Source organism: Salvelinus alpinus, chromosome 21 (assembly GCF_045679555.1).
Source record: "Salvelinus alpinus chromosome 21, SLU_Salpinus.1, whole genome shotgun sequence".
In the NCBI taxonomy this organism is placed as follows: domain Eukaryota; kingdom Metazoa; phylum Chordata; class Actinopteri; order Salmoniformes; family Salmonidae; genus Salvelinus; species Salvelinus alpinus.
Genome location: NC_092106.1, coordinates 36,734,276 through 36,747,814, shown reverse-complemented (window position 1 = coordinate 36,747,814; position 13,539 = coordinate 36,734,276). Strand labels below are relative to the sequence as shown.

Genomic DNA, 13,539 nt, shown 5'->3' with positions numbered 1-13,539 from the left:
ACATGGAATAAACAATGAACAAGCCAATAACACAATAAACAAGTCAATGACACAGTAGAAAAAAGAAAGTCTATATACAGTCTGTGCAAAAGGCATGAGGAGGTAGGCAATAAATAGGCCATAGGAGCGAATAATTACAATTTAGCAGATTAACACTGGAGTGATAAATGAGCAGATGATGATGTGCAAGTAGAGATACTGGTGTGCAAAAGAGCAGAAAAGTAAATAAAATAAAAACTGTATGGGGATGAGGTAGGTAGATTGGGTGGGCTATTTACAGATGGACTATGTACAGCTGCAGCGATCGGTTAGCTGCTCAGATAGTTGATGTTTAAAGTTGGTGAGGGAAATAAAAGTCTCCAACTTCAGCAATTTTTGCAATTCGTTCCAGTCACTGGCAGCAGAGAACTGGAAGGAAAGGCGGCCAAATTAGTTGTTGGCTTTGGGGATGATCAGTGAGATATACCTGCTGTAACGTGTGCTACGGGTGGGTGTTGTTATCGTGACCAGTGAACTGAGATAAGGCGGAGCTTTACCTAGCATAGACTTATAGATGACCTGGAGCCAGTGGGTCTGGCGACGAGTATGTAGCGAGGGCCAGCCGACTAGAGCATACAGGTCGCAGTGGTGGGTGGTATAAGGTGATTTGGTAACAAAACTGATGGCACTGTGATAGACTGCATCCAGTTTGCTGAGTAGAGTGTTGGAAGCTATTTTGTAGATGACATCGCCAAAGTCGAGGATCAGTAGGATAGTCAGTTTTACTAGGGTAAGTTTGGCGGCGTGAGTGAAGGAGGCTTTGTTGTGAAATAGAAAGCCGATTCTAGATTTGATTTTGGATTGGAGATGTTTAATATGAGTCTGGAAGGAGAGTTTACAGTCTAGCCAGACACCTAGATATTTATAGTTGTCCACATATTCTAGGTCGGAACCGTCCAGGGTGGTGATGCTAGTCGGGCGGGCGGGTGCGGGCAGCGAACGGTTGAAAAGCATGCATTTGGTTTTATTAGCGTTTAAGAGCAGTTGGAGGCCACGGAAGGAGTGTTGTATGGCATTGAAGCTCTTTTGGAGGGTAGTTAGCACAGTGTCCAAGGAAGGGCCAGAAGTATACAGAATGGTGTCGTCTGCGTAGAGGTGGATCAGGGAATCGCCCGCAGCAAGAGCGACATCATTGATACATACAGAGAAAAGAGTCGGCCTGAGAATTGAACCCAATGGTACCCCCATAGAGACTGCCAGAGGTCCGGACAACACGTCCTCCGATTTGACACACTGAACTCTGTCTGCAAAGTAGTTGGTGAACCAGGCGAGGCAGTCATTAGAAAAACCAAGCCACTTGAAGAAACTTTCAAAGTTCTTGACATTTTCCAGATTGACTGACCTTCATGTCTTAAAGTAATGATGGACTGTTTTCTTATTTGAGCTGTTCTTGCCATAATATGGATTTGGTCTTTTACCAAATATCTTCTGTATACCAACCCTACCTTGTCACAACACAACTGATTGGCTCAAACGCATTAAGAAGGAAAGAAATTCCACAAATCAACTTTTAACAAGGCACACCTGTTAATTGAAACACACTCCAGGTGACTAAATCAAAATCAAATCAAATCAAATCAATTTATATAGCCCTTCGTACATCAGCTGATATCTCAAAGTGCTGTACAGACTACCTCATAAAGCTGGTTGTGAGAATGCCAAGAGTGTGCAAAGCTGTCATCAAGGCAAAGGGTGGCTACTTTGAAGAATCTCAAATATAAAAAGTTTCTTCAAGTGCAATCGCAAAAACCATCAAGTGCTCTGATGAAACTGGCTCTCTCTCTTTCTCTCTCTCTCTGTCTGTCTCTTTCTCTGATTGCGTCCATTTGTTTAACACTTTTTTGGTTACTACATGATTCCATATGTGTTATTTCATAGTTTTGATGTCATCACTATTATTCTACAATGTAAACAATAGTAAAAATAAAGAAAAACCCTTGAATGAGTAGGTGTTCTAAAACTTTTGACCGGTAGTGTATATAGAGAGACTTATAAAGCAAAGAGTGTGAGAGGCAGAACAGTGCCAGAGGGACCACAGTACCAATGTGGTTGGGGAATGCCTAAGGGGGTGGTAGGATGAAATTGCATTGGCAGAGAAGGGTGTATTAGATCATGTTAAATCAATAACAAAGCACAGTTTTCCTCATCGGTTAATGGAAATGTTGAATTAACATTGCATTCTAAGTGGGTTATGCCAACTGAGACAACGAATGTGTTTGTGTGTGCCTAGCAACTGGATTGTGTAATTGCTGTTTGATGGAACACTCCAAAGACGCGCTTGTGTTTGTGCGTGTGTTTGTGCGTGCGTGTGTTTGTGCGTGCGTGTGTTTGTGCCTTTGTGTGTGTGTTTGTGCGTGTGTTTGTGCGTGCGTGTGTGCGTGCGTGCGTGCGTGTGTGTATTTGTGCGTGTGTTTGTGCGTGTGTGTGTTTGTGCGTGTGTTTGTGCGTGTGTGTCTCTGTCTCTGTCTCGCTCCCAGAGGAAAAGTTCTCAAATCGTGCATAGCCTTGGCCCCGTTTGTGCTTGCGTGGAGAGGGAAATTAAAAAAGGCCTACAGCAGCCCTCTTCTCTCTCTCTCTCTGTCTCTCTCTCTATCTCTCTTCTCTCTCTGTCTCTCTTTTCTCTCTCTCTCTCTCTCTCTCTCTCTTCTCTCTCTCTCTGTCTGTCTCTCTTTCTCTGTATCTCTCACTTCTCTCGCTGTCTGTCTCTCTCTGTCTATCTCTCTCTTCTCTCTCTGTCTCTCTCTCTCTCTCTCTCTCTCTCTCTCTCTCTCTCTCTCTCTCTCTCTCTCTCTCTCTCTCTCTCTCTCTCTCTCTCTCTCTCTCTCTCTCTCTCTCTCTCTCTCTGTCTCTCTGTCTCGGTCTCTCTCTCTCTTCTCTCTCTCTCTCTGTGTCTCTCTCTCTCTCTTCTCTCTCTGTCTCTCTCTCTCTCTCTCTCTCTGTCTCTCTCTCTCTCAGTATTCAACAGGATAATCTCTTATATTCCCTCGCTCCTGCCCCAGGGGTCTGAAGCTTTACTCTCCAAAGAGTCTGTTGGTGGGTTTTTACATCTCCCAATCTCCAGTAGACTGTATTGGTGCCAAGTACTGTAACTACCCAGTAAACATGCCCACATTGGCATCAGGGGGCTGTAACCAGCATTTGAGTTTTAGTGAGGTCCATCCGGGAGGGGTGGCATGGTGGGGGGCTACAAATAGATACAGTATTTATGTAAAGAGAGCTACTGTATGAGATGTTCAAATTGAAACATATCTTCTTCTTTTTTAAGTTCCTAACATGTTTGATAAGATTAGTACAGATTTTCTCAGGAACCCTGCATGGGGGTCCGACCCCAAGTTTGGGAACCACTGTACTAACCTCTCTTTTTGCTTGCTCTCTCTCGCTCTCTCTCGCTCGCTCGCTCTCTCTCTCGCTCTGCTTCTCCTGCATGCATTGCAGCCTGCCTCACCACTGAGCGCCACATCACTATCTGTCTCAGTAACCTACTCTATGTAAAGCAAAGTTATTATGAGAACTTAGTAGCCTATCTTTTGCAGATCAAATCAAATCAAACGTATTTATGTAGCCCTTCTTACATCAGCTGATATCTCTGTACAGAAGTGCTGTACAGAAACCCAGCCTACAACCCCAAACAGCAAGCAATGCAGGTGTAGAAGCACGGTGGCTAGGAAAAACTCCCTAGAAAAGCCAAAACCTAGGAAGAAACCTAGAGAGGAACCAGGCTATGAGTGGTGGCCAGTCCTCTTCTGGTTGTGCCGGGTGGAGATTATTACAGAACATGGCCAAGATGTTCAAATGTTCATAAATGACCAGCATGGTCAAATAATAATAATCACAGTAGTTGTTGAGGGTGCAGCAAGTCAGCACCTCAGGAGTAAATGTCAGTTGGATTTTCATAGCCGATCATTAAGAGTATCTCTACCGCTCCTGCTGTCTCTAGAGAGTTGAAAACAGCAGGTCTGGGACAGGTAGCACGTCCGGTGAACAGGTCAGGTTTCCATAGCCGCAGGCAGAACAGTTGAAACTGGAGCAGCAGCACGGCCAGGTGGACTGGGGACAGCAAGGAGTCATCATGCCAGGTAGTCCTGAGGCATGGACCTAGGGCTCAGGTCCTCCGAGAGAGAGAAAGAAAGAGAGAAAGAGAGAATTAGAGAGAGCATACTTAAATTCATACAGGACACCGGATAAGACAGGAGAAGTACTCCAGATATAACAGACTGACCCTAGCCCCCCGACACATAAACTACTGCAGCATAAATACTGGAGGCTGAGACAGGAGGGGTCAGGAGACACTGTGGCCCCATCCGATGATACCCCCGGACAGGGCCAAACAGGCAGGATATAACCCCACCCACTTTGCCAAAGCACAGCCCCCACACCACTAGAGGGATATCTTCAACCACCAACTTACCATCCTGAGACAAGGCCGAGTATAGCCCACAAAGATCTCCGCCACGGCACAACCCAAGGGGGGGCGCCAACCCAGACAGGAAGATCACGTCAGTGACTCAACCCACTCAAGTGACGCACCCCTCCTAGAGACGGCATGGAAGAGCACCATTAAGCCAGTGACTCAGCCCCTGTAATAGGGTTAGAGGCAGAGAATCCCAGTGGAGAGAGGGTAGTGGAGAGATGTGATTAGAACTCAGTCAGATCATGAATATAAGCATTCTGGGAGCAATATTTAGATGTTGACCCATAATTGATTTTCTTAATTGTGTACGTACAGTTGAAGTCGGAAGTTTACATACACTTAGGTTGGAGTCATTACAACTCGTTTTTCAACCACTCCACAAATGTATTGTTAACAAACTATAGTTTTGGCAAGTCGGTTAGGACATCTACTTTGTGCATGACACGTAATTTTTCCAACAATTGTTTACAGACAGATTATTTCACTTATTATTCACTGTATCACAATTCCAGTGGGTTAGAAATGTACATACACTAAGTTGACTGTGCCTTCAAACAGCTTGGAAAATTACAGAAAATGTTGTCATGGCTTTAGAAGCGTCTGATAGGCTAATTTACATAATTTGAGTCAATTGGAGGTGTACCTGTGGATGTATTTCAAGGCCTACCTTCCAACTCCCTGCCTCTTTGCTTGACATCATGGGAAAATCAAAAGAAATCAGCCAAGACCTCAGAAAAAAAATTGTAGAACTCCACAAGTCTGGTTCATCCTTGGGAGCAATTTCCAAATGCCTGAAGGTACCACGTTCATCTGTACAAACAATAGTACACAAGTATGAACACCATGGGACCACACAGTCGTCATACCGCTCAGGACGGAGACACGTTCTGTCTCCTAGAGATGAAAGTACTTTGGTGTAAAAAGTGCAAATCAATCCCAGAACAACAGCAAAGGACCTTGTGAATATGCTGGAGGAACCAGGTACAAAAGTATCTATATCCACAGTAAAACGAGTCCTATATCGACATAACCTGAAAGGCCGCTGAGCAAGGAAGAAGCCACTGCTCCAAAACCGTCATAAATAAGCCAGACTACGGTTTGCACATGGGGACAAAGATCATACTTTTTGGAGAAATGTCCTCTGGTCTGATGAAACAAAAATAGAACTGTTTGGCCATAATTTTTTCACCTAAAATTTATGCCAAACAAAAACGATTGATTTAAAATTTTAACAAACCATACAAATCCATGCACAAGGAATATTTGTAACAATTTACACTGAAAATGTTACAAAACAAATTTACTGGAAAAACTGTGCAGATGCAAAGTTTGGAAACAGAATTTAGGTAAAATCTCCCTCAGTTTTATATGTGAACACGTTTTCTAAAAACTCTGTATCAAAGATGTCTGCAGAAGAATGAGGTGTCAGCTATGACATGAATCCTTGACTTTGAAAAAACATATTTTGGTTATTGAACTACACTAAGTGAAGTGGAATTATACCTGGTAACGGAATTGCGGTAACAGAATTTCCTCATTGGTCCCTAATCTGTACTATACAGAAATGCATAATTATGGATATGAATGTCATTCTCTTCATAGTGATGTATCCTGAATAGGTTCACAAAGGTAGAAATATCCAATATCCTCCTCTGCATATTTTGTGTATTATTCTACACACTGGCTATTATTTTTATGAGCTCTGCCCCCAAAACAAGACCAAATCTAAACCAATCATAAACGTCTATGCTTCACAAGTTTGGACATCAAAGTATAGCACAGTAGAGCGCAGTAGTGTACAGTAGAGTACAATAGAGTACAGCATGGCACGGCACAGTAGAGTTGAGTTCAGTACAGTAGAGTTCAGAACAGTACAGTACAATACAGTAGAGTAGAGTTCAGTGGAGTGCAGTACAATACTGTACAGTAGAGTTCAGTGGAGTGCAGTACAATACTGTACAGTAGAGTTCAGTGGAGTACAGTACAATACTGTACAGTAGAGTAGAGTTCAGTGGAGTACAGTACAATACTGTACAGTAGAGTAGAGTTCAGTGGAGTACAGTACAATACTGTACAGTAGAGTAGAGTTCAGTGGAGTACTGTACAATACTGTACAGTAGAGTAGAGTTCAGTGGAGTACAGTACAGTACAGTAGAGTAGAGTTCAGTGGAGTACTGTTGAGTAGAGTAAAGTTCAGTATAATACAGTACATTGTAGAGGGAGAATGGCTGGTCTGAGGTAAGGCCTTGCATCGGAACAATTTAGACTGGCGAATATGAATATTAGTACGCAGGCTGAGGTGGAAATTAACTGCCATTCAAAATGAGGAGCGAATCTAGGGGAATGAAAAGTACATAGTGCATGCTAATATGCTAACGCTAACAATCTTTTCCCCCGTGTCCACTGCACAGTACACATACTTTATTTTGTCGTGGCAAAGTGGGAGTGACTTGACACAATGATTGTTTTCACAAGGCAATTAGGAGCCGTGTACCTTTTCTCATTCAATTAGCTGGGTGACGAGCGATCGAGTGAGTCAGCTCTGAGACCGCATGGCTTAGCATCCTGCGTGCTAACAACACAGCAGATCTGTCTGAGAAATCCTGCTCACATCACTCTAGTTATATATTCTTCTCCTAAAGATAAATCCTCTTTCTATTCTCTCTACGCCGTCTCTAAGTCCCTTAATATTCCATACTTGTCCTCAAGTCATTCTCGACTTCCAAGTCATTACCGAGCAGAAGACTCCTTTAATCTTGATTGACCCGTGTGGTGGGAATAGTGTAGTATAACACAGGAAATTAGACCCAGGAAAAAGGTAATGAGATGTGATTCAATGAGCAAATGTATTTGAATGATAGCAGGTGTTTGTTTCTCGGTGGATGGTTGTGTCTGTGTGATTGATATGCAATGAAGTATGAATAGTACACAGTATGCATGTTAAGTATGCAGATTAAATAAGTAGTAGGTAAACCAGATTTTGGTCACGGCCCTTGACTTCCAGCCTGATCGTGAAGTGGCAGAGTATGCCATGCACTGTATATGTATGGAGCCTGCTGAGGGGAGGACGGCTCATAATAATGGCTGGAACGGCGCTAATGGAATGGTATCAAACAAATGGAAACCACGTGTTTGATGTATTTGCTACCATTCCACTTATTCCGCTCCAGCCATTGCCACATGCCCGTCCTCCCCAATTAAGGTGCAACTAACCCACAGTGTACTACATACTATTTATAATGTACTGTTTAGTAATAACGAATGCAGTAAGCAAAAAATATCATCATACTAGGTTCATCCTACTGAGAATGGGTCATCTAATGCACTATTGCGTTGATTCCAGCCATGCGTTCATTTTGGTACAGCGCATCGCCTCAGCTGATTATCAGCTGTTGTCAGACACACGTGGGTCTCGAAAGACGATTCTCTTCCTTAATTGTGTGCAGCGAATTCTACTAGATCAAAAGCCTAAATTAATATGACATCCTGGCATTTAAAGCGTACAAAACTTTCTATATTTCACATACTATAAAACTATATTTTTTCACATACCCAAAATGTCTACTATTTAGAACACAAATACAGGTATTGAGACACGGCCAAGCACTTTTTAACTCAAATGCAATTTTAAGCACTAACCCTAACCTTTACCTTCACACTAACCCTAGCTTTATGTGCACACCCCGGTTCAACCCTAACCCCAAACCTATCCCTAGCCTCAAACCTAACCCTACCCCTAGCCTCAAACCTAACCCTACCCCTAGCCTCAAACCTAAACCTAACCCTAGCCTCAAACCTAACCCTACCCCTAGCCTCAAACCTAACCCTACCCCTAGCCTCAAACCTAAACCTAACCCTAGCCTCAAGCCTAACCCTACCCCTAGCCTCAAACCTAAACCTAACCCTAGCCTCAAACCTAACCCTACCCCTAGCCTCAAACCTAAACCTAACCCTAGCCTCAAACCTAACCCTACCCCTAGCCTCAAACCTAACCCTACCCCTAGCCTCAAACCTAAACCTAACCCTAGCCTCAAACCTAAACCTAACCCTAGCCTCAAACCTAAACCTAACCCTAGCCTCAAACCTAAACCTAACCCTAGCCTCAAACCTAAACCTAACCCTAGCCTCAAACCTAAACCTAACCCTAGCCTCAAACCTAAACCTAACCCTAGCCTCAAACCTAAACCTAACCCTAGCCTCAAACCTAATCCTAACCCTAGCCTCAAACCTAAACCTAACCCTAGCCTCAAACCTAAACCTAACCCTAGCCTCAAACCTAATCCTATCCCTAGCCTCAAACCTAAACCTAACCCTAGCCTCAAACCTAAACCTAACCCTAGCCTCAAACCTAATCCTTACCTGTAACCCGAACCCTTTCCCTTGATAAAGGACCAATAAGCTAATGTGTTGTGGTCTCTCCTCTGTAGGGAACGTGTTTGTGGTGAGCCTGGCCTTTGCTGACCTCGTGGTGGCCTTCTACCCCTACCCATTGGTGCTCTACGCCATCTTCCATGACGGCTGGTCGCTGGGAGAGACACAGTGCAAAGTGACTAAGACCTGTCTGTCTGTGTGCCTGCCTGTCTGTCTGTCTGTCTCTCTGCCTTTCTAGCCCTGTTTATACCTGGTTCTAACATGTTATATGTCTTGATCTTGTCCACATTCTTATTGTGCCCACATTTTTATACAGGTGTAGATGATTAAAATACAGATTGTCATCAGACAATGATTAGATCTTCCTGACCACCTCGGGAGGTAGTCAGGCACTCATTGTGTCTGGATATCTTACAAATATAGACGTATCTGGACAATGAAACCATTTAAATCATAATTATCCTGCCTTCTGAAATCATTTACAGGTGGCACCATTGACTTATGGCATCCATATGGCTTAAAATAAATAAATATTATTTTGAAAGAATAGCTGTCAAATAATTTGCATACAGGGAGGGATGAGGAAATATGGTCACAATGCGGAGACATATTTCTGAAAATGTGGGCAAATTCAGAATGTGGACAAGATTAGGACAAAGGCTGAATGTTAGAACCAAGTATAAACAGGGCTTCTGTTTTCTCTCTCTCTTTCTAGGTCAGTGGTTTCCTGATGGGCCTGAGCGTCATCGGCTCCATCTTCAACATCACCGGCATCGCCATCAACCGCTACTGTTACATCTGCCACAGCTTTGCCTACGACAGGCTCTACAGCTACCGCAACACCCTCTTCCTGGTGGGGCTCATCTGGCTTCTCACCATCCTGGCCATCATACCAAACTTCTTCGTAGGGTCGCTCCAGTACGACCCCAGGGTGTATTCGTGTACCTTTGCCCAGGCCGTCAGTACATCGTACACCATCACCGTGGTGGTGATTCATTTCTTTGTGCCCATAGCCGTGGTTACCTTCTGCTACCTGAGGATCTGGATCCTGGTCATCCAGGTGAGGAGGAAGGTGAAGTCAGAGGTGAAGCCCCGCCTCAAACCCAGCGACATGCGCAACTTCATCACCATGTTCGTGGTGTTCGTGCTCTTTGCCATCTGCTGGGCGCCGCTCAACTTCATCGGTCTGGCCGTGGCCATCGACCCAGAGACGGTGGCGCCACGGATCCCCGAGTGGCTGTTTGTGGTCAGCTACTTCATGGCGTACTTCAACAGTTGCCTTAACGCCATCATCTATGGCCTGCTCAACCAGAACTTCCGTAAGGAATACAAACGGATTATCATGTCCATGTGGATGCCTGGTCTGTTCTTCCAGGAGGCGTCACAGGGGGGTACAGAGGGTATAAGGAGCAAGCACTCGCCCAGACTGGGACTCAACAACAACGATCACGTCAAGGGAGAGGCTTTGTGACGCTGACTCCAAGGTTCTTCTCGCCTCCACTCCTCTCCTCCACTTCTCTCCTCCACTTCTCTCCTCCACTCCTCCCCTATGGTGTTGTTGGACTTGTTTCTTTTTTCTTCTCTCTCTCTCTCTTTTTTCAGTCATGGAGTTCCATTTCTCTCCTGTATCTCACTGACTGCACAGTTGTGCTGTTACCGAAGCCTCAAAGAACTCTCGGAATGGTGCGTATTAAAGAGAGAGAGAGACATACACAAAGGTGTTGACTGATGCTAACTGACTGTGTTATTCACAATTCGAAGAGTGCCATTCATGAAGCATATATGTTCTATCTTATTATGTATCATGTCCTTAAGTATACACCTCAGGCTGCCTGCCTCCTCTTTGCTGCTGTAGCATTATGCATTTCAAAGTGTAAGCCCCAAAAGTATTATTACATTTTTTTTACACCATTAAGTCCATGACATTTTTGTATAAGACAGGGTATTTAAAGACACATTTGTTATCTTCACAGTTTCCTCTGTAAAAGTATTTATCACACAGTTTATTATATTTTCTATATCGAAATATCTATATCATTATGACAATCATTATGGCCAGCGTACATTAGCGTAGAAAACAATTTGTAAAAACCCTATTAGTTGTAAATAACAAATAAGCGATGGAGCATGCCAACGGTAGGAGCTCACAAGGTCCTGCTACTAAACTAGGCAATTGGATTGTCAAAAGGTGCCTGATTTTATGCTCATGGTCTCAAACAGGAGATTTACCAAAAACAACCCCTTTACAATTTAACCCAGTTAGTATGGGTTAACTCGTTAGGGTTGGAGTCAGCATATAGCGTTAGGCTTAGAGTTACACAAGGATATAAGACTGAATAGACAACTACATTAGATACATCAGCAGATTTGGTCATTTCTGTTGAGTCAGGAATGGGGTGCTGTGATGCCCCTCGACGGAGTGTCCTGAAAAACCCTCGCTGGTACATTATAAGCACAATAAAGCTGTTTTAACTCGGACGACATTGTACTTATGCAGTTTACAGGTTTCAACTGTACTCTTAGTAATGCATGAAGACATGTGACCTATTCTATGCATTTTACACTTCATGTCATTACCTTAAAACACTACAGCAAACCAACTTACTCAATACTATATGTGAATAAGGACAATACTGTTTTTATGAAGAAGTTAATCTTAGTACAAATCAAGTGAATGAATTCAGGCCGTAATGACGCTGAATACCGTTGTTGTGATGCTGTGTTCCATAATGATGAAGAATGTGCATGATAAACTTTGATGCTTTGTGTATTGCTTTGGTTGTTTGTTTGTTTTTTATTTTTGTTTTGCTTTGAAAAAACTAGGGTCTCTATTCAATCCGTATCGCGGAAGTTCAGCGTTACAGCGTGATTGAAATTTAAAAGCAATGTTCCCACGTTAGCAGAGACTACATTCACTGTACACACTGCATATGTTAGTTCAATCGGAAATGACCTTCACATTTCTATTGATGACCTTGTGAAAACTGCTGCTGAAGATATCGATGATGTTGACAAAGATTATATGATGATGGTAAGAGGAAGATCATTCTTAATTGGCATGTATGCATGTGGATGCACAGGGAGAAGGAGCGCAGTGGTCAAGCTATAAGATCTTTTATTTTTTAATTAAGCGAAATACATTGTATTTATTGCTGTGATTTACGTATAAAACTGATGAAGAATATGCTTTTGAAGGGTTGTCAATGTAAAAGTTTAGATGTTAATAAAAACGTTTACTTTTAATAACTTTTCTTAGTTATTATTACTGCTTTTCAGACACATTGATAAGAGTGTAAATAATAACTGAGATGGCCAAGACAATTAATTTAGAGGATGCAGATTCACTTTTGGAAATTGCTGGGTTTGAAAAATACACTTACATGTTTTTCTGTGAAGTGATGTGAAAACTACAGCTGCTGGTGAGAAGTCTCTCTCCCGCTTCCTCTCCCTCTCTTTCTCCTTGCTCTCTCTTTCTCGCTCTATTCTTTAAGCACTGTTTTTCATTCTTTTTTTTCATTCCCCTCACACTATCTCCTCCTCCATCTTTCTCTCGCCTTTCTCCCACTCTTTCTCTCATTATTTCCTGTCTGCTCTTAGCTATTCCTTCTCCGTTCACTCCACTGCTTGCCCCATGATTCTGCACATGCGCAGTACTTGAGGCCGCCCTCTGTGAGCACTGCTTAGGGTTGGATGGGAGATTAATGCATACAAATTGCCTCTGTCAGCCCAAACATTGCTGAAGTTCCAGAGCACCCTTCATCTCCCTGATTTATTTATTTATTTGTTTATTTACATCCCCATTAGCTTTTGCAGAAGCAGCAGCTACTTTTCCTGGGGTCCAGTGTGTGTGTGGGGGGTGGGGGGGGGGGCAGTGCGTGTGTGTGTGTGGGGGGGGGGGGGGGGGCAGTGCGTGTGTGTGTGTGGGGGGGGGGGGGGTGCGGTGCGTGTGTGTGTGAGAAACCTGTTCATTCTGCCATAACCAGGTCAACTCTGCACTTTCTCCTGGAACATCTCACATTGGGTGAGACCACACAAGTTCTGACAGACAGTACTGCTGCACTGGCCCAGATAGTGTGGATATTTTTGTTTTTTTTCCAAGGTGCACACTTGTCACCTTTATTTGGTTTGTTCACATATGACATCGTGTTAACACACATATCTCCAGGCAAAGTCTCTTCCATCTTAGTTATTCCACACACACACACACACACACACACACACACACACACACACACACACACACACACACACACACACACACACACACACACACACACACACACACACACACACACACACACACACACACACACACACACACACACACACACACACACACAGAGACAGAGACAGAGACAGACAGACACAGAGACAGACAGACACAGAGGCAGACATACACAGAGACAGACACACAGACACAGACGGACAGACAGAGACACATGTTTCACAGAGGGTAGTGCACAACAGAGGCGTTTAATTGATCTCTCAACGAGAGGCTGGCAGATTGCCATCGCTGAAAGGCAAATGACAAAGTCATTGCGGTGAGATAAAGCGTCTGAACAGCCTGGAAAAAAGCTTGTCAGGGGGGATTGTCATCGCACAGCCCCCCTCCTCCCCTCTCCCACCCTGAGCCTGTGTGTGTGTGTGTATGTCTCTGAGTGAAGAGATGTGGGCCTGCCTGCATGACAGCAGCCTGAGATTTACGTCTTGACGCATCA

At 43.7% G+C, this 13,539-nt stretch overlaps 1 protein-coding gene across 1 annotated transcript in view; it reads left to right on the top strand.

The window, feature by feature from the left end:
• LOC139548295 (melatonin receptor type 1B-B-like) overlaps positions 1-12,061 on the top strand; it is a 78,552-nt gene extending 66,491 nt beyond the window's left edge. The window contains exons 2-3 of the mRNA XM_071357885.1: positions 8,878-8,996; positions 9,537-12,061. Of these exons, the coding sequence (XP_071213986.1) occupies positions 8,878-8,996; positions 9,537-10,292 (875 nt within the window). The 3' untranslated portion in view covers positions 10,293-12,061. The remainder of the gene's footprint in view (positions 1-8,877; positions 8,997-9,536) is intronic.
• Positions 12,062-13,539: the final 1,478 nt, after the last annotated feature.